The 27,882-nt window shown below is 43.7% G+C and overlaps 2 protein-coding genes across 5 annotated transcripts in view; one reads left to right on the top strand and one right to left on the bottom strand.

The window, feature by feature from the left end:
* PI4K2A (phosphatidylinositol 4-kinase type 2 alpha) overlaps nucleotides 1-12,507 on the bottom strand; it is a 28,104-nt gene extending 15,597 nt beyond the window's left edge. Inside the window, exons 1-2 of the mRNA XM_082424128.1 lie at nucleotides 10,551-12,507; nucleotides 3,571-3,771 (exon numbers count right to left, since the gene is read on the bottom strand). Coding sequence (XP_082280254.1) covers nucleotides 3,571-3,771; nucleotides 10,551-10,985 — 636 coding nt within the window. The 5' untranslated portion in view covers nucleotides 10,986-12,507. The remainder of the gene's footprint in view (nucleotides 1-3,570; nucleotides 3,772-10,550) is intronic.
* Nucleotides 12,508-14,956: 2,449 nt separating this feature from the next.
* Nucleotides 14,957-27,390, top strand: MORN4 (MORN repeat containing 4). 4 transcript variants are annotated; one of them, XM_082424149.1, is made up of 5 exons: nucleotides 14,957-15,601; nucleotides 23,385-23,477; nucleotides 25,205-25,319; nucleotides 25,729-25,838; nucleotides 26,090-27,390. In XM_082424149.1, exons 2-5 carry the CDS (start codon nucleotides 23,411-23,413, stop codon nucleotides 26,236-26,238), a joined length of 441 nt encoding a protein of 146 aa, XP_082280275.1. In that variant the 5' UTR covers nucleotides 14,957-15,601; nucleotides 23,385-23,410; the 3' UTR covers nucleotides 26,239-27,390. The 4 variants fall into 4 exon arrangements, with proteins under 4 accessions (XP_082280275.1, XP_082280274.1, XP_082280277.1 ...); XM_082424148.1 differs by lacking the exon at nucleotides 14,957-15,601 and adding an exon at nucleotides 15,837-15,993; XM_082424151.1 differs by lacking the exon at nucleotides 14,957-15,601 and adding an exon at nucleotides 15,837-15,993 and having other exon boundaries at nucleotides 23,385-23,426.
* Nucleotides 27,391-27,882: the final 492 nt, after the last annotated feature.

Below are 27,882 nucleotides of genomic sequence, written 5' to 3' on the forward strand. Positions count from 1 at the left end.
GGAGAGAGGCTGAATTACTCTTCTTTGTTTACTCTACTGTGCCTTCTAATTTTTGCACTAGATGCATGCATTACCTATTCAAAAAAAATTTTTAATAGGCCACCAATATTACACTTGATTGTCAAACTGCAGTGATATCACTGTAATCCATAATCCATATATGTGTCCATTATCACACTTATCACATTGTCTCGTGATTATCCATTTGTATATCTAACTTGTTTCTTAAGACTAAAGAAATGTGGGGTGGATGAGAACATCTTATTTACATTAGCATCCCTAGTACCTAACACAGTGCCTGGCACATGCTCATTTATTAAGTGAATGAATGAATGAGTTACGAGCTTCTTTCAGAGATAGCTATAAGTGAGTTTTACCATATAAATACCTAAAATCAAATTTATAAGAAAATTCTTTTTCTAAGCCTTGCAAAATTCATTACAAATAACTAATTATTTTGCCCCCGAAATCTCAAAGACAGCGTAAAATAATTCCCTTCCTCCCATCCATCCATCCATCCAGTTTTAACAGAGTATGTAAAACGGATGTGCAAAGTACTATAGGTTAGCACTCTCTGCCTTACAAATCTGGAAACACAGGCACAGGAATAAAGGGGAAAAAAGGCTTTCCTAAGACTACCTTGCCAGTTTCCATGGTGAAAACACTGGCTCTCAAGCCATAAACCACCCTTTCCCCCCATCAGATTTATTTTTGATCAATTTTTGTAACAAACCACTCTTTCCCTATGACTAATGAAACTATCACAACCTGAAACCTTGCAGGAACAGAGAGCAGAGATAGCGATCGAGTGAGAATTACAGCCTTACTGTTTGAAGCTCCATCTCAAGTGAGCCCCGTTTCCATAGTGACAGATACTCTGATCAACTGGATAGAATCCTGTCACAAGGGTGGGGAGGGAGGGAGGGGAGAGATTTCCTCTTACTATTGTCCAACAGCTGTAATGTAAAGCTTGCAAATATATGTGGGTTTTTTTGGCTTGTTTGTTTTGTTTTAGCATTATTTATTTATTTATTTTTGGCTGCGTTGGGTTTTCATTGCTGTGCATGGACTTGCTCTAGTTGCGGTGAGCGGGGGCTACTCTTCATTGTGGTGCATGGGCTTCTCAGCGCAGTGGCTTCTCTTGTTGCGGCTTCTCTTGCTGCGGAGCACAGGCTCTAGGAGCGCAGGCTTCAGCAGCTGTGGTGCACAGGCTCAGTAGTTGTAGCTCGCGGGCTCTAGAGCACAGGCTCAGTAGTGGCGCACGGGCTTAGCTGCTCCACAGCATGTGGGATCTTCCTGGACCAGGGCTCGAACCTGTGTCCACTGCATTGGCAGGCAGATTCTTAACCACTGCGCCACCAGGCACAAGTCCCACAAATGTATGTTAAGCTTGCAAAGTTCTGTCTCATCTCAGTCTCATGGAAGACAAGTGTTTTTGTTGTTGATTTTTTGATGTAAAAGATCCTCAGGCCTTATTAAAGTTCTCTAACAGGGAAAGAGAAAGCCCAGAGATAGGGAAGAAAGGGATTGTGTGACATTAATTATTAGAATAGTCATAAAAATACCACAGGTGAAGATGTATGGAGTGTTTACACTGTGCCAGCTGCTGGGCTACATGTTCAACATGGATTAACTTGTGCAATCTTCATAGCCACTCTCTAAAGTAGGACCTCTTTATGTCCCTATTTTTATAGTGAGGAGACTGAATGGGCAGGGGATATGGGGGTGACTTGCCCAAGGGTCACCCAGTAAAGAGCTGCAGCACCAGAATTTGGACTCAAGCCCTCTGATTCTTAGGCACTGCACTTGAGAAGCACAGGCAAAGCAGACAGGCACAGGGCATGGGTGGTCTGCTATTTACCTAGCAAAGAAAGGAAATTACAGTGATGAGCATGGAGTACTTAAAAGCATTTCTAGAGTCTAGGAGGGGCCTAGTAAGAGGATTTCAGGTTAGGCAGGAGATCTTAGGATCTTTAATTATCATACAAGATGTTCAATGTGCCGTTTAACTATACGCACACAGAGAGAACTAAGTATAAAGGGAAGGAATGAGCTGCACAAGGCCAGGCAGTGACTTAGGTGTCAGATGGGAGCTACAAGCCCGGAACTACAATCAAACATTCTCTCCATTGGCCTGAGGTTGGGGGATCTCTGTTACTGTTTTTTCATGGTTTGGTATCTATCCACTGATTCAGCTGGTACTTAAGAAATGCTTACTATAAGTATAGTACTTTGCTAGGTGCTGAGAATGAGAGAAGGAAATTTCAAGAAGTGGTCCCTGACTTCTACAACCTTAACAAATTAGTTGGCTTATTTGAAGTTTGGTGGCAAAGGAGCAGACACAGTTAAACATCCACAACAATCACATTTTCTTCTAACATACCCTGGGAAAACAGAAAAAACAGATTTGAAGGGAAGCTCCTGTCTGCTGATCAGGCTCTTTGCCCCCAGCCTGCTATCTAAACCGGCAAAGAAAACCTCAAGCAGGGGTTTTTAATCTAGATCCTATGGGTCAAAGGGTGGACTTCAACTTGTCTATGAACCATCCTCCTGAAATTATATGCAATAATTGCAAATATATGTATTTTTTGTGGGAACAAGATTTATACCTTTTATCAGATTTTCAAAGAGGATTAAGACCCAGAGATACAAAGATGCCCCTGCAGCCTTAAAGCATCAGATCAGAGTTTCACCTTAAGTTATTACTAAATCTCAGGGAGCCACATACTAAATGAGTGACGACGTGTCCTTAGATGTTCATATGCTGACCAGCAGATTTCTTCCCCTCAGAACCCTTGGAAGGTCTCATGAGACACCCTGTAGTACAGGGGTTCTTAACCTAGTGTCAGTAAACTTCCTGAAACTGTATGCAATAAATTCTATATTAAAGCATGTTTTTGCAAGGGGCGAGGGGGCGGGGGCCGCGTATGGTCCAGACCCTTCAATAGAACCTCAGCTAAGTCTATAACACATACAAGGTATGTACAAATCCATTCTAAGTGTGGAATTGCCTGGATCTGGGAACCCGATTTTGTTATGTTCAGACAAGTACCAGAATTCCATAGCATAAAGATGGGTGAGGAGAATTCCATGTCAGTTCCCTGTAGGTGTTCAGGCCAGACCTTTACTCTAACCCTCAGCCAATCCTAGAGTCCTCCTTGGCAGACCTTGCATTAGTGCTTAGCTGACATCAGCTAGTCCATTCTAGACTGTATCTAAATCCTGGAATAGCTCAGAAATCTAACAGAGTAAGCTACAAAAGTAGCTAGGTTTCTAACCAGCTTGGGGTTACCTGGGATCCAAAGACCCAGGGAGCCCATACATGTGCCTCAGGTCAGTGAACTTCCTGAAACTGTATGCAGAAAATTTATGTGTATCCTTCTCAGGATAGCTTTCATCACATGATCAAACCATGAGCTTAAACCTACCACCCCCACCAAAAAAAAGGGCTGAGAACCCTAGACTCAGGGCACAAATAGCCCTCACTGGATCTAGCAGTCCCACTAACACGTAGCAGGGCTTAGGTCCAGGAAAACTCTGGCCAGGCAGTAAGGCTTCCTGGAGACTAACCTTTGTACGGGGTACAATGTTCAGTTCCAGTTTTTGGTCCACCAGGCTGGCCCCTGCCTCTGAGAGATAGCCCTGGTTGAGGACAAGGCAGTCACGGCCAAAGCAGCAGGGACAGCACAGCTTTTGTAGCCACTTGGTCCACTTAGGATTAAGATGCCCATATGGCTCTTCATTCTTGGGTTTGAAAACAGCAATGATTTTCTACAGAGACAAAAGAAAAAGAGGATGTTAAAGGCAAGTTGATTAAAGTAGCTCACAGACCAGGTCAGCAGGAATCTAGAAAGAAATGAGGGGGGCATAGGCAGACAATCCCTACGTACAGTTAGACACTGGCTTCTCCCCCAGCTTGTAAGGGGAAGACACCAGCTCACATGAGCAGCTGAGAGACCCCCTGCCAGAAAGGGCTGTGGCCAGAGAAGGTGCCAAGTCTGATATATACGGTACAACAGATTCTAACACCATCAAACCCCAACTTCTAAGGTACACTCATACATGCTGTTGCTCTGCATCAATTATGGAAAGACTCAAAAAAGTATTAACTGAAAGGAAATTAGTAAGGTCTTATAGAATGAGGTTAAGAAAATTCTTTCATCAATGGTAGTTTCCTCTATTGGCCTTACTATTCCACACCCACCCCCTCCGCGTGTTAACAAACCTTAAAAAAGTTTAGGAATGACAAACTAAGAAAGCAATGGAAGAGAAAAATCACAGCAGGAAAAAGGATCTGCTATCTGGTTAGAATGGGGTTCTTTTAAGTAATTCTGATAGGCAAGCGATCAGGACATGAGAGGCCACAAAGATTAAGATCCATCTTCTCTAGCAGACAGTAACTTAATCCTCAAAGATCCTTGGACATATGGGCTGCTGCTGCAATCTAGAAACTAAGGCCTTCCCTCCTGAAGGTTTCTTCCCCAAGCCAGTCAGCCCTCTGAGGTTGTTTTATATTTATGTCATTCCTTCCAGTCCCCAAGCTGGTACTTTCAAAGGATGAAAAGTAAAGTAAATATGCTATTCAAGTGATTCATCTTTATATCATATGACTCTCCCTCTCCCCTCACCCCACAGCCAACTCAAGATAGTCTAGGTCATAAGACATTTTCCTGTGGGTGTCACTTCCTGAATAGCTGGTCACAGCAAAAAACACAAATCCACCTGCCTACATTAAGTACTCATATTAGGAACTGGCTAGGCACATGTCTAAAACAATAACTGGTCAATCTTGAGGACAGTCCCTTCAAGAAGCCTTGCAAGGATTTGAGAGGGCAAGAGAAATACAGAACTTTCCTCCTCCAAAAGAATCAATTTATTCTTAACGATAAACAAACTTACTTATTCACCGGAAAAAGTCAAATGCATATATTCATATTATAAGTCTTCAGAATTACATTCTTATCTAAAGTGGCTAGGAAGAGGCCTATTTTAGCAATCTTCCTCTCTGTCTCTGTACCCCTGGAACCCTGGGCTCTGAATCACACAGCAGCAGTAGTAGGTGGCTTACCATACAGAGAATGACTGACGACTCCACTGTAACTCTCTGGAACCTGGGCAGTGAAACCACAGTACAACTTGAGGCCCATCCCAGAACCCACCAGTCAGTTCAACTGAGGCATAATGTGGAGTTCTGCAAGCTGGTCCCCAGTGAAAGGGAAACCAAAACATTCCTACTATTAGTGAGGCTGAAAAATAACAGGGCTGAGGCTTAAATACTTCCACTTAAAGAAAGCAGAACTTGGGAATTCCCTGGCAATCCAGTGGTTAGGACTCTGCACTTCCACTGCAGGGGGCACAGGTCTGATCCCTGGTCAGGGAACTAAGATCCCGAAAGCCACACGGTGCAGCTGGAAAAAAAAAAAGAAAAGAAAAGAAAGCAGAACCTGAAGGCCAACATTGCAGCCAAGCATCTTTTATAGACTGACCTCTCAAACTTCTCAATTTCCTTCCACCATAAGGAGAATCAGAAAGCATTTTGTTGACTCTAAAAGCATTAGTAATCGTGGTTCTCTCAGTATTACAAGGGTTTCATTAAATAATAATGCCTGGAATGGACAAACAGGGGAATGGTAGGGTGGGAAGGATGGAGGAACAGAAGGACATTCAGACAGAAGGGGAGACAAGTGCCTTTCGGGACTATGTGTTGCCTCAGTTCAATTCAATTCTGCCAACATTTGCTTAGTACCTAGTTCTTATAAGACAGTGCATCAGCACTCTGTGGGTTTCTTAGATAGACACATAAAGCAGCCTCTGGCCTAATTTCCAAAGCTAATGTTAACGTCACATAATCAACTGTGTTACAGAATACTCAAGAATATTCTTCTAATTCATAGAAAACAAACTGTAAAGCCACCCACCAATATTTGGTTGAGAAAGAAAATAACTACTGCCTAATTTGTTTCACCAACCTTTCTCTTCTTTAATATACTTTCAATTCCTTTATTACATTTAGGAGAAAGCTTCAGTTTGATGTCAATATTTTAAAAACACCCTCCCTTAACACCCACTTACTAAAACCCCTTTTAATAAAGGGGTTAAGGTGCAGGTAGCTCAAGCAGCAGCAATCCATGAACTTGGGGATAAAAACAGCACTGCACAAGGAAGCAAGGGGCCACTCACTGGCTGGTGCCAGACCCACAACCAGTTACTGAAACCTGGAACCCAAAGGGTTTCCTGTATCTATGCGGCAGCCCCACGGAGGAGGGTACTATGCTGTGCTAAAATCTAACACAGTTCAAGCACATCACTCATACTATGCAGTGAAATATGCAAAAATAATGCATAATAAACAGGGGTTTTTTTAAGTTTGGTAAACACAAAGTGGACGGTTCTCAAACTTTTTGGTTTCAAGGTCCCTTTAAACTCTTAAAAACTATTAAAGACCCCAAAAGCTTTTATATACATGGGTAAAATCTATATTTGCTGTACTAGAAATTAAAACTAAAATGTTAAAACTATTTATTAATTCACCTAATCATAAAAATAAGCCTATTACATGTTAACATAAGTGACATGTTTTTATGAAAAATAACTATATTTTAAAAAACATTTAGTGAGAAGACTGGCATTGTTTTACATTTTGCAAATCTCTAATGTTTGGCTCAATAAAAGACAACTGTATTCTCACATCTTCTTTAAAATTCAATCTGTTTCAATATCATACATCATGCAACCTCTGGAAATCTCTGCTGTACACTCATAAGGAAATGAGAGTGAAAAAGGCAAGTCTGTATTCTGTTGGAGGTTGGATGGAAACAGCATTCTTTGACTTAGCTATTTAGGTAGAGAAGCCTTATTTACATGTAACTTTTACAAAAGAGAGGGATGGACTACTCCAAATATATGAGACCCTGAAAGAAGATGGGATCTAAGTAGAATGTAATAAAAAAGATTCAGCCTGTATTTATTTTCCTATCCACTGCCATCGACCCAACCTGCCTCATCCATTACAACTTGTGGCCTGGGACAGCTCCCTGTAACAGATGGTAGATGATGCTTAAAAATCTCCAGAACTACACCTATATATGGTATACAAACATGACTGTGTCTTAACATTTTAGTAATAAAAAAGTTAGTCTGTTTGAGATCTTTATTCTTTATTTGGCTATTAGTGTCATTCTCAACCAAATGTTAGGACATCAAAATTTCCTGGAGGGCACAGGTGGTTAGAAGAAACACATTCAATATTACAACATAATTTTATATTTGAAAAATGGAAAATAATACTGTACTGTTTTCATGACAAACTCTTGGTGAATAAAGTATTTTTAAAAGGTTGAAAATTACTGATACAAGGCCAAGCTCCTAGAACATGTGAGCAGTATCTGTAGAATTGTGTTGCAAACACTAATGAGCATTATCTAATGAATTACTATTCTCAATATGAAAGGATCATCTCAGAATTATACTACTTTCGCTTTACTCAGTGCCACGTATCCAAGAAAGCCTAATCCAGAGGTCAGTGGGCATGTAACTTAAAAATGAAACAAAACACTCTGAACTCCTGCTAAGCACCAGGAATTAGGCCAGGGGCTTTCATGTGTGGTATCTCATTTACTCCTCCCAATAAACTAGTCAGTCACATGCTGTTCTATGTTTTGGCAACATGAACACCTAGAATTACTAGCCTCTCAAAACAGAAAATGCTCAAAAAATACTTTCGTAGATGATTGAGCATGAGACCTGAAGCACAAGGATGTATGCGGGTGAGGAGGGTAATATGAACACGCTACCATGACTCCTGATCTAGCATTTTCCATCTTACTGTTCCAGGTCCCTACTTGCTCATCCCGAGGAAGAAACCACCCTAAAATGGGAAATGGAATCAGGGCTGTTATCTTTAAGAACCTTTCAGACTGCCCAGCTCCAAAGTACCTGTGGCAGAAACTGCTGATTCCCCCAATCTCTGTTCCATCTTCTTTCTTGGACACAGGTCCCTGATTTTTAGCTGGGCAAAATAAAGACTACAGTTCCCAGCCACTACTGCAGCTAAGTTCTGGACGATGGGATGTAAGGAGAAGAGTCTGGTGCAACTTCTAGTAAACGTCCTACAGGGAAAGGGCATCCTCTCCCTCTTCCTCTCCCTCTCCTTCTTCCAACTGGCTGAAAAGCAGGCAAGATGTCTGCAGTTTGAGCAGCCACCTTGGATCACGAAGTGGAAGCCACGTGCTAGGGATGGCTGACCAGCCGGGCGGTCGGATGCATATTGTTCATACTGCATCCATGATAAAGGAAAATGCCATCGCAGCTCTGAGCAGTCTGCAGACTTCTTTTATGAGAGTCAAATGTACTTTTATTCAAGTTATTATTATTTTAAGGTTTCTGTCACACACAGCCAAATTTAGTCTTAACCAATATGGTAGCTGAAAAGAGAAACCAGAGATTCAGATGACTAACTCTGAGGCAGCAGGACATAGTAGTTAGGAGCATGAACTCTGGAGCCAGCCTGCCTGGGTCTGAATCCTGCCTCCTACTTCATAGCTGTGAGACCCTGGGCAAATTAGGTATACTGTGTGCCTCGGTGTCATCGTCTGTGGGGGCAATAATAGTACCTACCTCTGAAGGTGTTATGAGTATTAAGTGAATTATTATTTGTAAAGCATTTTAAATAGTACCTGGCATACAGTAAATGCTATCTACGTATTTTTAAATAAAATAGTTAAACACATTTGCAGCAGGGCCAAAGATGACAAAACTAACTACAGTGAGTCTGTGGTCCAGTATAACCCACCATAGCAGTTAGGAAGTGATCCTCTGCCCTGAACCACATTTTCCTCAGTGTGAACAGGATGGTTACACTAGTAAGTTTTATCCAGTCATATGTGTCTTGACTTCCCCTCTAAGAAAGGCCAGGAAATTTGAGAGACTAAGATCCTGCAAATCACCAAGAAGCATACCCATAGTCTGTCATTCTCTGTGCCCTATGTACTGAGGTGGTAGTACTTTATCTGCCAGGTAGAATTGAGAGATCATATTACTTCCACCTCTCAGAGCACCAGAACACTTCTCTGCTGACCTGACACACTTCCAGTGTTACAGTGGAGCTCTAACAGTGTCATGAAAGAAAAACAAAAACCTTCCTCCTGCTTCTGTACCTAACAAAGATAATCTTAGCCCCTTCTTACATCAGCCAACAAGCAAACAACTACAAAATAAAATAAAATCCATTCATGTCTTAGATCTCACTCTGGTTCCTAAATAAAAAAGATGAAAACATCTTGCTAACCTTTAAACCTCAGGACACCCACCTTTCTTTCTTTTCTTCTAGAAGTGATGGTTCCTGTTTGAGCTTTCGATTTAACTCACTGCTCCCTTATTTGAAAGACTTACTACTCTCGAAGCTTTCCCCCGTCTCAGTTGATGTTAACTGATTTGATGGCAGAATTGCTCTCTGGTTCTTGGTGATAATTCAGGGACAACAACATCCTACCAAAAGAACACACCACCCATCTCAAGAGTTCACACAAGAGAGATGCAGAGAAAATGTGAGGGAGCTCTGATACCCATCATTTTAATATGCATAACAATAATACATTTTTCCAACAAACCATTCTAGTCCATCTGAGAACTTTAACAGGGAAGATTTGATTTTTTTTTTTGACTCATTGATATTCCAAAGATACCTCTAGTTTGATCTAAATGCCTTAAATCCTCCTATGGTTATCCAAAGAATAAAGGTCACTTTACAGCCGCCCTGGTCACTCCATGCCCCATCCCATCCCCCTTTAAACACATACAAGGGACAAAATAAAGGTCAAACACTCTGCCTTTGTTAAAAAAGCAAACTGCTGACAGTCCTGGGTGAGAAATGAAAGGAAAAGGTAGCTGACAGTCCCATGTTTCTCAAACTTCACATTCTAAACTGAGGAGCCACAAGAAGGATTTGAAGAATTTCCCAGAAGTGAGCAATAACCAGGACAAATGAAACTGATGAGTCCACCCACTCTTACAACAAACGTCTGCCAATAAGGGGCCTGGGTCGGTGGCAGGAGACGTCCCCACAACAGAGAAGGCTGGGAATGAACCCTCAGAGCCTCTGATGGGTCACCCGTCCTCCTCAATGAACAGCGACAACACTGGTTCGGTCCAAAAAGACAGGACGGGCTCAAAGCTCAAAACAGTACGTCAGTGGCCGAATAAAGAACCTACTAGAAAGCAGCATCTCCCCGCGCGTCTCTGTCCAGAGGCCGATTGGCCCATCACACCGCTGGGCCCCTCGCCTGTATCTGGTCAATTTCCTCTTTTCATTCTCCGCTCACTCCTCCCCTACCAAATAAGTTCTGAGTTATTTCTTCATTCCGGACAGCTTCTCCGTCTCCAGTCCTCAGTGGAATTCCAAAGTCCTGCCAAGGGGCTCTGCACTATGAAGTTTCTCCCTTTCTCAGCCTTTCAAACCCCCGTTCTCCCTCTGGCTGTGCGAACCCTCAAACTTCCCCGGACAGGCCCACCCTCCCCGATGCCGGCGGCCGCGGTCCCCAGCCCGCTCTCACCCCCTGAGGGTCCTTGACGAAGTAGCTTCCGCTGGAGCCCTGGTAGATGCGCTCGGGGAAGATGCAACGCTCGATGGCCACCTCGGCCTGCCGCACCACCGCCTCGAACTCGGGGTCCTCCGGGAACTCGTTCCGCTCGCGGTGGGCCTGCGCGGCGTGCGCTGCCGCCGCGGCCTGGGCGGCCAGGGCTTGGGCCTGCGCCGCCATGGTTTGGGTTTGACACTGGGCCACCGCGCCCCGGGCCCGATCCAGCAGTGGCTGCCGCTCCCGGTCGTGGCCTGGCGAGCCCTGCGGAGAGGGGGCCGGGCCGGCCACCGCCGCCACGCGGACCGCGCCCCCCGGCACCTGCGGAAAGTGAACGGCCGAGGCGGACGGAAAGGTGTAGTCCGGAGGTTGGGCCCGCTCAGGGGACACGAGTGGGCTAGTCTCGTCCATCCCTCAGGCCGCGGGCTCCAGGACCCGGTGCGCTTCACACAGCTGAGATCCCGGCTGGGACCAATCCGCGAAACCCTCAACCCTCCCCGGGCCAACCAGGTCCCGACGCCTCTTTGGCCCCGCCCCTACCTTCCCTGTTTACTTGGCGAAGAGTAGACACGACCCCTCGCGGGTGAACGGTAGCCAATCAGAAACAATGCCTACGCAATCGCGTCCTCTGCACTTTTCGCCGGTCACTTTCTGTGAAGACTGCGCATGCTCCAGGAGCCAGCCCCCGGTCAGACAAGCCTTCTGCTCTTACCAGCCCCGCCCCGCCCTTAGATTCCGATTGCTGGCCCTTGTTTGGAAGTTTACAATAAAGCAGCCTAGCTCCTCAGTCACACATTCTAGTCGTGTATATATGTCATTCCTAATCTCCCAATCGTCCCACCGTCTCCTTCTCCCCCTGTGTCGTCATGTCCATTCTCTACGTCTGCGTCTCTGTTCCTGCCCTGCACATAGGTTTATCTGTACCATTTTTCTAGATTCCACATATACGCGTTAATATATGATATTTGTCTTTCTCTTTCTGGCTTACGAAAGCACGGAGTCTTAAACTTTGGACCGCCAGAGAGGTCCTACATCATTGATCTTATAGGACTATATATTTGGTCAATCATTTCAAGTCAGCTAATCATCATTAATTTTATCAGAGGCTCAGTCACACATTTGGTAATGTGAGAAACAATAATCCTGTAAAACAGGCAGAATACAAGTAATATGGCTAGTAACATTAATAAAGTCATAAGTATTTATGCTAAGAACTTCTCTTATGTGCAGGCTAGTATCTCCCCAGGTCGTCTAATCAGTCTGTTCTTCACTAATCGCTATCTTTAAGGGAAATGATATATTGGAATTGTACATAAAGTTCACCAAATATGTCTGTACACACAAGGATTGAGAAAGGAATGTTATTTTCTAAGGAGTTATATGGTTGGCACCAGAAGAAAAATTGATCTTTATGGTTGAGCAGGTATTTCTGCCATTGGGGAGGTCTGGTTAATGCATAATGCAGATGCACAATGCACACTAGAGAGGAAGAAAGCCCAAACTGGCAGAGAAATTTTTTAAGTTTTTCTTGTCTTGCCTTAAAATGTGAATGTTTATTTCATCATTGGGAAAAGAGTGGATCAAAGACATTTGAGTTTGAACTCCAGCTCCACACTTATTATTTTGTATGTTACTTAACTCTCTAAGCCTCAGTGTCTTCCTCTATAAAATGAGAATAATCATCCCTTCCTCAACTGGTTAAATAAGAATCAAGATAATGTATATAAAAAACTTAGCATAGTGTTTAGTACATTAAAAGCACTCAGTGAATGGTAGCTTTTTATCACTGCTCAGGTTATTGGGTTTTTAAAAATATTTATTTATTTATTTATTTTTGACTGCATTGGGTCTTAGTTGCGGCACGTGGGATCCTTCATTGGGGCGTGTGGCCTTCTCTCTAGTTGTGGCACGTGGGCTCCAGAGCGCGTGGGCTCTGTAGTTGCAGCACTCAGGCTTAGTTGCCCCTCAGCATGTGGGATCTTAGTTCCTCGACCAGGGATCGAACCCGAGTCCCCTGCATTGGAAGGCTGATTCTTAACTACTGGACCTGAGGTTATTGTTGATGTTGTTTTTGTTTTTATGTTTAAAGTAACCAACAGACTAGAGGCATGGGTTTTCTCAAAAGATGACCAGACCCCTAGTAACCAATATTTAAAAATCATTCTTTCTTGAATCTAATTATTGCCACAACTAAGTAGTAGTACTGAACTGAAAGAATTGTTTAATTGTATGTATGGTGTTAAAAAACAAAATTCAACTGGATAAATTTTAAAGATCTTACGGGCTTTATTCAATGATTCATGAATTGGGCAGCATCCCACGTAGCAGATAGAAAGGAGCTCTGAGGAGCTGTACAATGTGAAAGACCATTATAGGCAGCGGGCCAAGGAAGTTATAGCTGAAAGCAGATTGGTTGTGGCAACGTTCACCTTCCTTTCGGGCCGGGATGCAGGGGTCTATCAGAAAGATTACCTCACTAGTGCTGACCAGGTGAGTCCAGATTGCCTCGTTTAAGATTCCATGTCTGGGAGAGGCTGAAACTGTAATTAAGTAAAGTATTAAGTTTGGGTTTAGTGACATAGGGCTTAGCATAAGTGACTCCCTTTGGGGCCTGTTGTCTTGTTTTTAACAATGGGAATATCTTTAACTTTTTTTTTACCAAATAAACCATTCTAGGCGAAGGTCCATACAGATGGTTCAATTTCCCCTTTCAGTTACAAGACATGTTATTTCCTTTTCCTAACAAGACATCAAATAATTAACTAATACTTGCCTCTTATGTCCCAGGGGCCATAGCCACAGAGATGACCTCTTAGTATTATTCATCTCATTTAGCCCTTAAGCTTCAAATTGTGGTCAAGGAAAGCTCCAAGATTCAGAGTTCTCCCTTGAATTCTGAGTTTTCTCTAAGGAAAAACCTCAGAAATTATTTCTGTATTTACTTCTTAGAACTTGATTTTCCTTTTATTGAAAAGTGTCAATACATTCTCTATTGCCTTTTTTTTATATATATATACTTTTTTTTTTTAAGTTTTTAAAATTAATTATTTATTTATTTTTGGCTGTGTTGGGTCTTCGTTTCTGTGCGAGGGCTTCCTCCAGCTGCGGCAAGCGGGGGCCACTCTTCATCGCGGTGGTACGCGGGCCTCTCACTATCGCGGCCTCTCTTGTTGCGGAGCACAGGCTCCGGACGCGCAGGCTCAGTAGTTGTGGCTCACGGGCCCAGTTGCTCCGCGGCATGTGGTATCCTCCCAGACCAGGGCTCGAACCCGAGTTCCCTGCGTTGGCAGGCAGATTCTCAACCACTGCGCCACCAAGGAAGCCCCTCTCTGTTGCCTTTTAAGAGCTAGCACCTACCAAATGCTAAGCATGTGGCAAATATTGTTTTTTGTCCACTACACAGATTAAGCCCCGTAACCGGCATTACAGCCCCTATGATGTTGGAAACTGAGTAAAGTAACTTGCTTGTGGTCATGCAGCTGGCAAGTGGCAGAACTGGATCAAAATCCAGGCAGACTAGCTCCATGCTTTTAACACTATATTGCTTCTTATTAATTTTTTCTGCGAAATGTGTCTCATGTTTACCCCTTTCTTTCCATCCTCACTGATACGCATTAGTTCTGAGACTCTCAGGATGTCTTAGCTACATTATTGCAATAGCTTCTGAGTTTCTCTGCTTCCAATCTCTCTCTGATCATCTCTGGGTATCACTGCCAGATTAATTTTCTTAAAACACTGGTTTTATTGTGTCACTGCTCTGATCAAGAAACTACATTTTTTTATTGTGGTAAAATATATGTAATATTTATCATTTTAACCATTCATAAGTGTCCAATTCAGTGACATTAAATACATTCACAATGTTGTGTAACCATCACCACTATCTATACCCAAAGCTTTTTCATCATCCCAACAAAAACTCTGTACCTGTTAAACAATAACATCCTCTTCCCCTGGCTCTTGGTAACCTCTAGTCTACTTTCTGTGTGTACAAATTTACAGATTCAAGAAACTACATCTTGCAAACCGTTATCTTCTACTTTTTCAGGTCTATCCATAATTTGACCACAACCTATTTAACCTTATTTCTTCATATTTTCTAAATACACATTCTCCAATCTAATATCTGTTTTCTTGACACTCCGTTCTCTCAACTATTGTAATTATATCCGTAGTTAACACCACACAATTCAGCATGTTGAACCAGTGAGTTAGAGCTGGATTGACTCTTATAGGTTTGCTAGTGCAATCTCATTTCACAGGCTAGAGAGCTTACCAACTTGCTTGAAGTCACACACAGTTGGTGGCAGAGATGGGATTTGAACACAGAATCCAAATCTTTTAAAACTACAGTTTATTGAGCACTTACAATGTCAGACACAGTACTGAGCATTTTACATTGTATTTTCATACAAGTCTTGGGGAGACTTTATCATTATTACTATTATCATCCTTTTCTACAGAGTAGGAAATCCAAATTCAGAGAAGAAATTTGCTTACTCTCGTCATTCTCCTGCCTTCTCTTAATAATTAAGTATATAATAATTAAATATAGACTTGGATATTTCCATGTACATGAACCTTTTCTTCTCCACAACGAGGCCGTAAATCCTATGAGAGCAGTGATCATGTCTATTCTAGCCTGGCAGAACCTAGCATCATGCTGTATTCACATTGTTCGGTAAATAAACATATGGATAAACCAGTTGGTGTGCATGGTATTTGGGAGGATTTGTTCCAATCTTGGCACTATATTTTAAATACAAAGGATATGAGTCATGACAACGGCAACGCAAATCCGTATAATGAATGCAAAAGTGTCCTGATATCATCACAATGCTGGCACAGGGCTGACACTCGTGAAACTGCAGTTGCCCCATCCTGCGCTTCACAATTTACAAAGCCGCACCTCAAAAGTCAGTTGTGGGTTCTGTCCTTCAGCTCCGCGTCGGTGCCATTGACAACTGCGGAGATCGGAGCAGGATCGGAGCCGCTTGTGTAGGTGGTGACTGTTGCTTCTGACGCAGGTTTGGGTTTTGTTTGGTTTGGAGTTGACATTTCAGCTAGGCTACCTCTTGGTAGGCGAGACCTGAGTTCTCCGGGTGGCTGAGGTGGCACCGTGGGTCAGCCCCACCCCTCTTTCTGGTATTTGGTCCAGGGTTCCCGCAACACTCAGCCCCGCACAAAGATGGCGTAGAGACCAGGCTGGGCCAATGGGGAGAGGCGTTGCTCCCGGTTGCCTACGTAACAGCCAATGGGCTGCGGGAATTGTGCCCAGTGCGGCTGCCCGGGATGGCGGCGTCAAGTGCGGCAGGCACTGGAGGTGGTGGCGGAGAGGCAGGTGGCAGGGGCGAGCCCGGCGGAGCGGAGGTCCGCCCCGCGTCAGGGCGAGACGGTCATCCCGGAAGGCCGAGCCCAGGTTGGCTGGCAGCGCGGGTGGGAGGGGGCCGGGAGAGTGTGGTCTGGGAGGAAGGGACTGAGGAGCCCAGCCCGAAATGACAGGGACTGCGGGAGCGCGGCTCCATACCGAGGGTTGCTGCCCCGGAGGTCCTAAACCCGGGCCTCCCGTCTCTACCGCGGGGTCCGAGGCCCGAGCCCATGGCCTCCGGGATAGAGATCGGGGTACGTGGGCGCTGTGTGCAGAGGAGATCGCAGATCAGTGTGAGCAGAAGACCCCTCCCGCCCGGGAGAGCGGACCCGGGGTGAGGGAAGTAGCGGTGCTGGAAAGCCAGAACCGGGTGGGAGAAGGAATGGGGAGGTCGACGAGTAAGTGTTGCCTTGTTGCGGTCTAGGGCTTTGTTTGCTCTGCGTCCGCCTCTATCACACTCTGGTGGAGAGACGTCCCCCACATACATCCTTGGGAAGTAGGATGCTTAAATTAGTTGATGGTGGCATCCCTACTGTCTAGCATCTCCCAACTGCTTAGGTACCACCGGGAGTCACTCGGTTGTATTAGAACCCAGCCCAGGAATTTTACTTTCTCATGAAATAGAATAGTATCCTGGCAGTCTCCATCACCCCAAGGCGTCTGGGGTTTTTCTGTTTGTTTTGTTTTGTTTTGACCTTCTTTCTGGTGTCAGGATTTTCTTCCCACTTTCTTCAATCTAGCTGTCCCACAATTTTCCTAAATAAGACCTTTATCTAGTAGTGGTACATTTGTTTACTTCTCCAGTGGAAGGAAGAATTATAGTGAAAGAGACTTACAGACTTAAAACAAAGACAGTTATTTTAAGCTCACTTAAAATACTTTGAAAAGAACATTTGACTTTTTGTTCTAGGTCCATTACAAGCCTGATTTTTGTTCATCAAAGCCTTCATTTTCTTCTCTTTAGGATTCTAAATGCCTAAGAGCTGCTTTCTTTATAACTGAAAGAACTTTGACAAGACTGTCATACCCTGGGGAGGGTGGCTTTAGGGGGACAATGTGAAGCTATATGTAGACAGTTAAGGTGGATGCCTCCAAAAAATATTCTTAAACTGAAAATCTATTCTCTTTTATGTTAGTGTTTTTTTTTTTTAATCTTCTGGATTTGGACACAGGTTACTGTGGATGCATAAATATTTTTTAACCAGTTTGATTTCTGAAATTTAAAAAAAAAAGGACAAATGGAATGGAAACAAAAGTTCTCATTCCTGTCTTCGAGTTCTATTTGGAAATGTCTGGGGCAGGAGAAAATAAAGATAGCAAGGATATAGTCTATTGTGCAGACTAATAGTGTGTTGGTTTATAGGCACAAAATAGTCATTTTCTTTTAGATAAATGTTTGGATTGATCCTTTGCAACCCATCCATCAAGAGAGAGAAAGGGTGGGCATCTGTTAAGAAACATGAATCATCTTGGCTTTGTAACTACATTCCACATGTAAATCTGAAGCCTAAACTCCTAGGCCATCTGTTCTCTTTAAAAAGAGTTTTTGAATAGCTGATACAAATACTGATTTGCATTCCTTTAAAGTATTGGTTTTTTTAGTCTGCATCAGCACTGGCTATACTTTATTAAACTAGATTTGTCTCAAGGACCATGGTTACTGACAGAGTTCTTTTTGGGGTCAGTGGCTATACAGCTATTAATTAGCATGGCTAACTACAGAAGTCATGAATGAAAACCCTGATTCTGCCTCAGGCAGTGACAATATCAATTATCTGGACACATGTAGAAGTTTCAAGTCAAGTGTGTTCAACCATGGCCTGAGACACATGGAGTGTACATGTGTTTCCTTTAATTAGCACTTCTAATTGTGTTCTTGGGAATGGACATCATTTTGACAAGCAGCTATTGAAGTTTGCTACATCTCCCTAGAACAAAAAGGAATGGGAATTTCTAATATGTGCTTTTGAAAACAAATGGGAGAGGATGGTGGCAGGGATAGGTTGAGGGACGATGTTCCCATTACAATTGCTGTGTAACCAATTACCCCAAACTTAGCTGCTTAAAACAACCATAGGATGCTCACAGATTCTGTGAGTCAGGAATTGGGAGATGATCTCTCTCTGCTCCATGATACATCAGCTGGGATGTGGGCTCAGTGGCTGGGGACTGGAATCATCCTGAAGGCTCCTTCACTCACTCCTGGTGCCTGGGCTAGGATGATTCAGAGATGAAGACTGCCAACTGGAAGCACCAGCACATGTGACTTTTTATGTGGCTCGGCCTCCGCTGAGCATGGTAGCCTCAGGATAATCAGACTACTTATGTGGTGGCTCAGGTCTCCAAGCTCAAGTTTACCAGTTAGCAAGATGGAAATTGCATTACCGTGTATGATCTAACCTCAGAACACACCATCCCTTCCATCACGTTCTATTGGTTGAAGCAATCACAAGCCTAGCCAGATTCATAAATGAGGAGTTAGACACTGCTTTTTGATGGGGCAGTGGCAAGGTCAAATCGTAGAAGAATGTATAAGACAGGAGATATGATCGTGAATATCTTTGGAAAATACAGTCCACTGTATTTGGTAATGAGAAGCTAATCTTTCAAGTTTCATTGGCTTCTTTGCAATATTTAGGATATATTGCCCAAGAGCTAACAGCATACCAAAAGAGTGGCTAGGTTTACAGTTGGAGGGGCTGGGTAGTACTTGGTCCCTAGATAATCCTCAAACTGGAGAAGAACTGTTCCCTTTCTTTCAAGTTCCTTCTACTGGTGGGATGCCACTGTTTGGAAGTTTCACATAGCCTTGAGAAAAAGTAAACACACAAGAGGCTGAGCCCCTGTGTAGTCAGTCTGGCTCCTCAAATTGCACTGAAATAACTCCTTCCAAAACTTCGAGTACTGCTGAACATTGAAAGGAAATCTCCTTAGCTTATCATCTTCCTGTAGAAATAATGATTTTGCGTTTATGTGTCGGAACGGTTGTTTAGTTTTAAGATTTAGTAGAAGATGTAACCATTCATATTCTGACTTGTTTTGAAGGAATTAAATAGCTCAGATTTGTGCCATAAGCTGACTTTTAGTTTTCTGATGTAATTAGTTCTCAGAAGAGCTGATGGTGACCTCTAGCTATCAACATGCCTATCTGGACTGGAAAGCGTTTTCCTCTGTACTTTCGATGGAAAACTGCTTCTCTTCCTCTCATTAATGTTGTATTTGCAATGGAGTCATGTTGACCTCTACCCCAGGCATACTCTGATGCTGGGCTGATGGTAAGAGGCTCGTGAGCCTGAAATTAGATGCTGACCTTGTGGAACATTGATGGGACAGAGATGGCACACCAGGTGCCAGCCACTGAGAAAATAGCCCCCCAGAGATACTGAGGGGCATTAAGACTAGAAAATGATCCTTGTCTTGGGATACCTTCTACAATGTGAGGGACCCTGAACATGGAGCTCCTGAGAAAATCCCAGTTGTACCTATGGGAGTGACTCCAAACATCACCAAAAGAGCTTCCACAAAGCTGGCCTTCATTATGGGGGTAGAAATGAATGTCTCTCCATATTTGGGTGAGAGCACAGGGCTTCTGCTCTGTTCAGGCCAGGCTGTCTTCACATCAGACCATTTCTGAGCTTTCAGCATCTGCATCAAAATCATTATGACATAGACCAAAATTAGAATATCCCATAGGGTGCTGATAAAGAACAGATGAGTGGGGGCTTCCCTGGTGGCGCAGTGGTTGAGAATCTGCCTGCCAATGCAGGGGACACGGGTTCGAGCCCTGGTCTGGGAAGATCCCACATGCCGCGGAGCAACTGGGCCCGTGAGCCGCAATTACTGAGCCTGCGCGTCTGGAGCCTGTGCTCCACAACAAGAGAGGCCGCGATGGTGAGAGGCCCGCGCACCGCGATGAAGAGTGGTCCCCACTTGCCGCAACTAGAGAAAGCCCTCGCACAGAAACGAAGACTCAACACAGTCATAAATAAATAAATAAATAAATAAAAGAACGTGAATTTCTAAAAAAAAAAAAAAAAAAAAAAGAACAGATGAGTGGCTATAATTTACTTTTCCCCTACTTAGTACTTACCTCATTAGTCAAAATTGCTGATATTTTTTCAAAATGTCCTTTGAATTTGTAAGGAAACACAAAAGATCCTGAATAGCCAAAGCAACCTTGAGAAAGAACAACAAAGCTGGAAGTATCACGCTCCCTGGTTTCAAACCTATACTACAAAGCTACAGAAATCAAAATAGTATGGTACTGGCACAAAAAGAGGCACATAGATCAACGGAATAGAATAGAGAGCCCAGAAATGAACCCACACTTATATGGGCAATTAGTCTACCACAGAGGAGGCAAGAATATACAATAAGGAAAACACACTCTTCAATAAATGGTGTTGGGAAAACTGGACAGCTACATGCAAAAGAATCAAATTTGACTACTTTCTCACACCATACACAAACAAACAAACCAACCCTCAAAATGGAGTAAAGATTTAAATGTAAGTCATGACACCATAAAACTCCTAGAAGAAAACGTAGGCAGTATGCTCTTTGACATCAGTCTTAGCAATATTTTTATGGATATGTCTCCTCAGGCAATGGAAACAAAAATAAAAATAAACAAATGGGACTTAGTCAAACTAAAAAGCTTTTGCACAGTGGAGGAAACTATCAACAAAATGAAAAGGCCATCTACTAAATGGAAGAAGATATTTGCAAACAGTGTATTTGATAAGGGGTTAATATCCAAAATATACAAAGAACTCGTAAAACTCAACATCAAAGAATCAAACAGCCTGATTTAAAAATGGGCAGAGGTCCTGAATAGACATTTTTCCAAAGAAGACATACAGATGGCCAAGAGGCACATGAAAAGATGTTCAACATCACTAACCATCAGGGAAATGCAAATCAAAACCACAATGAGATATCACCTCACACCTGTCAGAATGGCTGTTATCAAAAAGACAACAAATTACAGGTGTTGGGGAGGATGTGGAGAAAAGGGAACCCTCGTGCACTGTTGGTGGGGATGTAAATTGGTGCAGCCACTGTGGAAAACAGTATGGTGGTTCCTCAAAAAATTAAAAACAGAACTACCATATGAGTGGAAGTGGAGCACTTCCACTCCTGGGTATTTATCTGAAGAAAATGAAAACAGTACTTAGAAAAGATACATGCACCCCTATATTCATTGCAGCATTGTTTACAGTAGCCAAAATATGGAAGCAATCTAAGTGCCCATCAATAAATGAATGGGTAAAGAAGATATGGTATGTGTGTATATATTCCATATATATATATATATATATATACACACACACACACACAATGGATATACATATATATATATATATATGAATACTACTCAGCCATTAAAAAAGAAAAAGAATGAAATCTTGCCATTTGTGACAATATGGGTGGACATAGAGGGTACTATGCTAAATGAAATAAATCAGAGAAAGACAAATGCCATATGATTTCATTTATACGTGGAATCTAAAAAACAAAAAAAATGAATAAACATAACAAAACAAACAGAGTCATAGATACAGAGAACAAACAGGTGTTTGCCAGAGGGGAGGGGGTGGAGAGATCAGAGAAATAAGTGAGGGAGATTAGGAGGTACAAACTTCCAGTTACCAAAAAAAAAAAAAAAAAGGAAAGAAAGAGAAATAGGGATTGCATTTTAAAAAATATGTCAAATGATTCTATTTGTCTCTGTTTATATTTATTGGTGTTTTGAGTATCTTAACTCCCTTCTTATAGAATATCCTTGAGTATAAATATTCTTTTACCACTCATATGAAGCTATACCTAGCCAGTCTCCAAATGTTACCGGGTTGTTTTCGTTTATCCTATGATATATCTGTGATAATCATTCCTGCTCCCATTACCCTGTTATCTCCCTAGTTCAGGCTTTATGATCTCATACCTGGGTATATCAGTTAGCTTTTGCTAGGTGTGTTATTACACACCATCCCCAAAACATAGTGGCTACAACAACCATTTCTTTAGTCCGTGATTCTGTGGGTCGGTAATTTCGGGCTGGGCTCAGGAGGGCAGCTCTTCTAGTCTTGCCTGAGCTCACCCATGCATCTGTGGTCAGCTGGGACAGCTGCTCCCCGTGGCCTCTCATCATCTGGCAGACTAGCCTGGGCTCATTCATGTGGAGGCAGAACAGTTCCAAGTGCAGTAAGAGAGCAAGCCCAACAAACAAGTGCTTTTCAAAACTCTGCTACATCACCTTTGCTAATGTTCCATTAGCGAAAGCAAGTCAGATAACCCACCCAGATCCAACAGGCAGAGGAATAAATAAGCTGCCTCTTAATGGAGGATCTGCAATGTCTGCAAGGGCATGGATGGAGGGAGAACACTTTGTGCCCATTTGTACAGTCAACTAAATGATCACATCTCCTGCCTTGCAGCTTTTCTGGCTGTAGGCTTTTGCTGTTCCAACCCATCCTGCTTCCTTCTGCCACATTCATTTTCCTTAGACTCTGCTTTCATATTTCGTATTATAACCCCCAGAGGTTTCTTCTTTTCCATACCTTATCAGCTATCAACCATTCTGCCTAGCTTTCAAAGGTCTCCTTAAGCTGGCCTGACCCTAAAAGCAGAGCACATGGTACAGGGGAAAAAGAACTAGCAGCAGTCAGGGGAGGCATGGGCACGAGTTCCATCATCATCATTGTTCACTAACTAGTTTTTAACCTCTTGGGGTCTTCTGTTTTCTCCAAATGTTTCTCCCTCCAAAATGAGGGAGTTTGGATTAAATCTGAGAGGTTCTTTTCAGATTTAAGATTTAGGTTGGGTGTACGTAGGTGAATTTGTTTCCTGTTACTCCCTAAATAAACCTTCAACTCGAATAAGACCCAGCTTCTTAATTCCCACTGCACATGTCGTGTTTACATTGCTTTGTGCTTTCATTCCCCATGTTTTCTCAGTCTGGCATTGCCCTTTGCGTTCTTCACTGCTTGTTTTAAATTCTGCCCATCCCTTGTCTTTGTAATCTCTGCCATCCAGTTTGGCACTTAATTATATTATCTCTCGTATTATTCAGTGTTTCAGTTGTTAGTCTTATCAGCTAGATTATAAACTCATCGAGGAACGAGACTATATTTTATACATTGACTCAGCACATGGTAGGTATCAAGCAAATATTTACAGATTAATCCTAAATTTCCATCCCAGGTCTTAGAAAATTGGAACCGGCTGAAGACCTTTAAGACAAGTAGGAGGATAAGACTGCTTGGGCAGAGGTGGCGATGATGGTGGTGGTGGTTGGAGAGGGGGGGATTTTTGTTAAATGTACTCGAGGTAGTTTACACTTACCAGGCTGGTAGCCTTTAGAAGGTATCTATAAAATTGCTTAACAGGCCTTTCCTCCAGCCATCCTATGACACTGGTTCTCCTCTGCTTATTTCTTGCAGTTTTCATCCTTCTGTAAGCTGTCACCATGACCCTGACAAAAGGTTCCTTCACCTACTCCAGTGGGGAGGAATATCGTGGCGAGTGGAAGGAGGGTGAGAGGACCCGTGGGGAACATCCAGTGATGAACACTTCATTTGGCTGAAGGACAAATACATCAGGATATATAAGACAACTTTATGAGTCTTCATTTCTAACTTCTAAAGCCAAATAGTGCCTCTCCTTTATTTGATTTTAGGATTATAAATAAAGGAATTGGAAAATGCTATTGTTACTCCAATCCCCAGAAATAAGTTAAATCTTCCCACTTCTAAATTTAAAGTGTTTTAACACTCTTTTTTTTTTTTTTTTTTTTTTTTTTTTGCCATGCCTCGTGGCTTGCAGGATCTTAGTTCCCCGACCAGGGATTGAACCTGGGCCTATGTCAGTGAAAGTGCCGAGTCCTAACCACTGGCCTGCCAGGAAACCCCCCAACACTCTTTTATCCTTTAGTGGTATTACTTGGGAATTGTTTTTATAAATGCTAACGTACTCAGCAGAGCAAAATGAATTATTTTTAGGGCCCATAAATTGCAAAGTACAGATTCATTGTAATGACTTGATTCTAGTGAATCTTAAGGAAGAAATTAGGGCAGACACTCAAGAGCAGATGACATTCATTGCCTTGAATTTCTTGTGACAGCTCATTACATTTGGAAGTATCTATTCACAGGAAGGGCAGAATTCCTCCGAGCCTGAGGCTATACAGGAAGCACTTTAATGATGTTCAGTTTGGAAACAGTCTGGCCACTTAAAAGTCTCATGGGTCCAATCCTAGCAAACCCGGAACTGCCCCGAGGAGACTTGACTCTTTATAGTTGTGCCAACCAAGAGCAGTTCACACTGTTTCCAGATGTGTCATTCTTTTCATGGTAGATCCCTGCAGCTGATGAATTTTTGAGCCTTGAGAGGAGAAATTGTGCACATGGGACGTGACCTTGCCTCCGTACATCCCCAGCCTTTTCTCCTGCCTCCCAAACACCTACTGTCCCCTTTAACGTGACCTTTTAGAGGAGAGTCTTCTTGAGGCTCTGCTGGGCAGTCTCTATCCACCAAAAGAACGCCCTTGTACTGGAATGGCATTGCTGCTTCTCCAGTACCTTGCTCTGTTCTCTGGTCAGTTCAGTGGGTAAGCACAGCCCTGTTGATGGAGCAAAGCTCAAACTAGTGTTGCCAGTCAGGCTGTTAGGTTTGCCCAGCAGCTTCATGGTGTCGGAGGGTACTTTAATTTTTTCTCAGAGTGTCAAGGCAGTTAAGTGTTGAGGGCTCCAGAGTCAGTCTGCCAACTGCATTTGCTGTCTTGCTGTACCACTTCGTTGCTCTGTGATCTTGAGTAAGTTTTTTATCTTCTCCTTGCCTTGGTTTCTGCATCTGTTAATGGGAATAATAATAGTATTGGGCCTACCTCCTAAGGTTGTTGTGAGGATTAAATAAGATGATAAATACAAAGTGCTTAGAAGAGTGACTGGCACATAGTGAAGGCCCTGTAAACTTAGCTATTGTGATTTTTATTTAAATTTTTTTTAAGCTATTGTGATTTTTCAGTGCTGTCTTATCTTCATACTTGGAGAGACCTGCTCCAAATCTGTTGGTTGTGACTTAAGAAGGGAAGATCTTAGTAGCCAGGTTATTACTCTGGGTAATAGTTCTCTGCCCTGCTAATGTCACTCCTTCTCGTCTTTCCTTTGTGGATGGGGTGATGCAAGGTAAGGGATGTTGGACTGTGAGAGGGGACCCTGAAGCTGCCCCATCCCAACCTGACACCTGTCTTCTCTTTGCTCAGGCCGCAGACATGGTTTTGGTCAACTGATGTTTGCAGATGGTGGCACCTACCTGGGCCATTTTGAGAATGGGCTCTTTAATGGCTTCGGGGTACTAACCTTCTCAGACGGCTCGAGGTGGGTACTGGGTCATCATTCCTTTCTCAGCCTTAAACTAGGGAAGGGAAGTTCTGTTCTAAAAGGGATAGTGAGAAACATCTGGTCAAACCTGAGCTTGTCCCGGGCCCTCTGAAAACAGGCAAGGAGTAGCGTTCGTTCTTTTATTGGTTACTTTATAAATGCTCTAAAATTTGAAATGGCAAGGAGGTCAGTGACCTCCCACCCCACCACTGCCCTCTTAGGTTATTTCCTTGTGATTAGAGCCTCGTATCATACACACTGTCTGACCCTTCTCTGCTGGGTGGGTGGGTGGGAGCTCTGGAAGAGTGGAATCAGCTTTGCTCCTTGGCGTTGATAAACCCCACATTTGGTGTTGGCAGCTGCCTGACTCAGTTATCCTGAAGGCTGACATCTCGTGTTTCTGCAGGTATGAGGGGGAGTTTGCCCAGGGCAAGTTCAACGGCGTCGGAGTCTTCATTCGACATGACAACATGACCTTTGAGGGGGAATTTAAAAACGGCAGAGTGGATGGTTTGGGTAAGTTGCGGCCCAGCAGGACAGGTGACTGAGGCGAGCATAAATGGGTGGAAGGGCACCTTTGCAGCTTTAATCCTCCTGTGGATGCCCAGCAATGCATAGTGACCAGGCGCCGATGCCGGGTCATCGGACTCACCAACAGAGTACCCAGGGGCTGCAAACTTTTCTCTCCCTCGGCCTCTATGTAGCAAGCAGACCTCCCAGCCACTAATGCCACCGTCACACCCATATTTTCTCTGTCCCCCTCAAAGGCCTGCTGACTTTCCCTGATGGTTCTCACGGAATACCCCGCAACGAAGGTCTGTTCGAGAACAACAAGCTTCTGCGGCGCGAGAAGTGCTCGGCGGTGGTTCAGCGGGCCCAGAGCGCCTCCAAGTCAGCCCGGAGCCTCACTGCCTGACGCGGCGCTGCGCCCAGCTGACAGCAACGCCCCGCCACCTGCTGGGGGTGAACGAAAGAATCCGATGGGAGAGGAGATGAGAACGACCATAGAGCAGAAGTCCCAGGAGGGGCCCCGTCACCTGCCAGGCAGGGCTTTGGTCACAGAAGGTCTGAGGCTCGGGCCGCTGGCCTTGAAGCAGTGGTACCCGGTGTGCCCTGCCCTTCTCTCGCTCGTTGGTACTCTCTGTCCCTAACACCGTGGGTCACCCGGTGCAGACCTGCTGCTGCCTTCTACTTCATTTTCTGCCAAGTGATACAGAGTCTCTTCCTTCTGCCTCTATTTGGGGCAGATGATCCCCGCCCCAGATTAGGGCCTGTGCTCTGTGCTGCCCTGGAGAAATAAGGAAAATGATAGGAGTGGCTTAGACAGTACAGCGGTCCTGTGAAAGTCAAGGCCAGAGCTTTTCTGTATGTTACCCCTGCATTCGCTTCTGGTTGGCATCATGGCCCCAGGCCTTCCACTGTGTCTGACCAGACTGGTCCTCGTGTCTGCTTATTGCTCCTGTGAAGGGTTCAGTGAATGCTATTTCCCTCTCCCTTGACTTTACAAGCAGATAATTTGTGCTCCTCTCTCCTTCCTTAGATATGCGAAAGGATCCCTTTAGTCAGAAAGAAACCGATATAAACAGTTATCTTATAACTTGTATTTATAACTAACTCCAGGGCAAGGGCAGATATCTGTGGGTCCCATCAGGCCCTGTCATGGAGTGAACTAAATCCTTAAGGATGGCTTGGGCTGACACAGCTTCTTCCCAGTGGACTAGTAGGTCAGACCCACCTCAACCCCTTGGGGTTCAGGTAGAATTGGACCCATCTTGGGATGGCAGTGAACTAAAAGAGCATTTGTTTCACTGTAACTCTTCCACCATGAGCCTTGGCCATCAGGCCTAGGGATCAGATCTTGATCGACTGGATCCCTGCACAGTTCATCACAGAGGCCTCCAGTTACCCTGCGACCCAAACATGCACCCCCCAGCCCCTTATCCTCACACTGAATGTCTCCTCAACAGCAGATTGTGGTGGAAATTAGAGCCGTGTGCCTCTATTTATTCTCTGAATTGTACTGTAGAAACAAGTGTTTATGAGGAATAAACAAATCACCAGAACTGCCTATACTTAGTTTTCTTGACTCTCTTGCTGTACACCCTTATGAATGTTGACCCATTTGCTGTTTCTAAAAGTTAATTATAGATGGGGGCTTGAAACTGACACTGCACACTTTACTACATAATATCATCTAATTCTGCAAGGTAGAAACATTAAAAAAAAACACACAAAAAAAAGCCAGGCAGGCTCAGGTTGCCCAAACTAGTAAGTGGCAGAGCTGGGTGGGATTTGTATCTGGGACTTTTTGACTCCAAAGCACTTTCCACTGAACTCCTCATCACCTTGAACGTCAGGGTGCCCAAGTCCTGAGACCATTTATTGTCACACCTGCTGGGTTACCTCAGGCAAGTCTTTCTCTGAACATTCACCTTCCACGCTAACCCATTCACTTGCATGATCTTATAAGCCCTGAGAGGAAGGTACCGTTATTATCCCTGTATTACAGATGAGGTTCAGGGCAGTTAAATAGTTTTCCAAGGTCTTGCAGACACTAAGG

This window comes from Balaenoptera physalus, assembly GCF_965194825.1.
Source record: "Balaenoptera physalus genome assembly, chromosome: 14".
Lineage (NCBI taxonomy): Eukaryota > Metazoa > Chordata > Mammalia > Artiodactyla > Balaenopteridae > Balaenoptera > Balaenoptera physalus.

Excerpts from the sequence above, each read along its gene's own strand:
- MORN4 (XM_082424149.1), top strand. The coding sequence starts at position 23,411 with ATGACCCTGACAAAAGGTTCCTTCACCTACTCCAGTGGGGAGGAATAT. Across the intron at positions 25,320-25,728 it reads ACCTTCTCAGACGGCTCGAG|GTATGAGGGGGAGTTTGCCC; the intron begins GTGGGTACTGGG and ends GTGTTTCTGCAG. Across the intron at positions 25,839-26,089 it reads CGGCAGAGTGGATGGTTTGG|GCCTGCTGACTTTCCCTGAT; the intron begins GTAAGTTGCGGC and ends TCCCCCTCAAAG.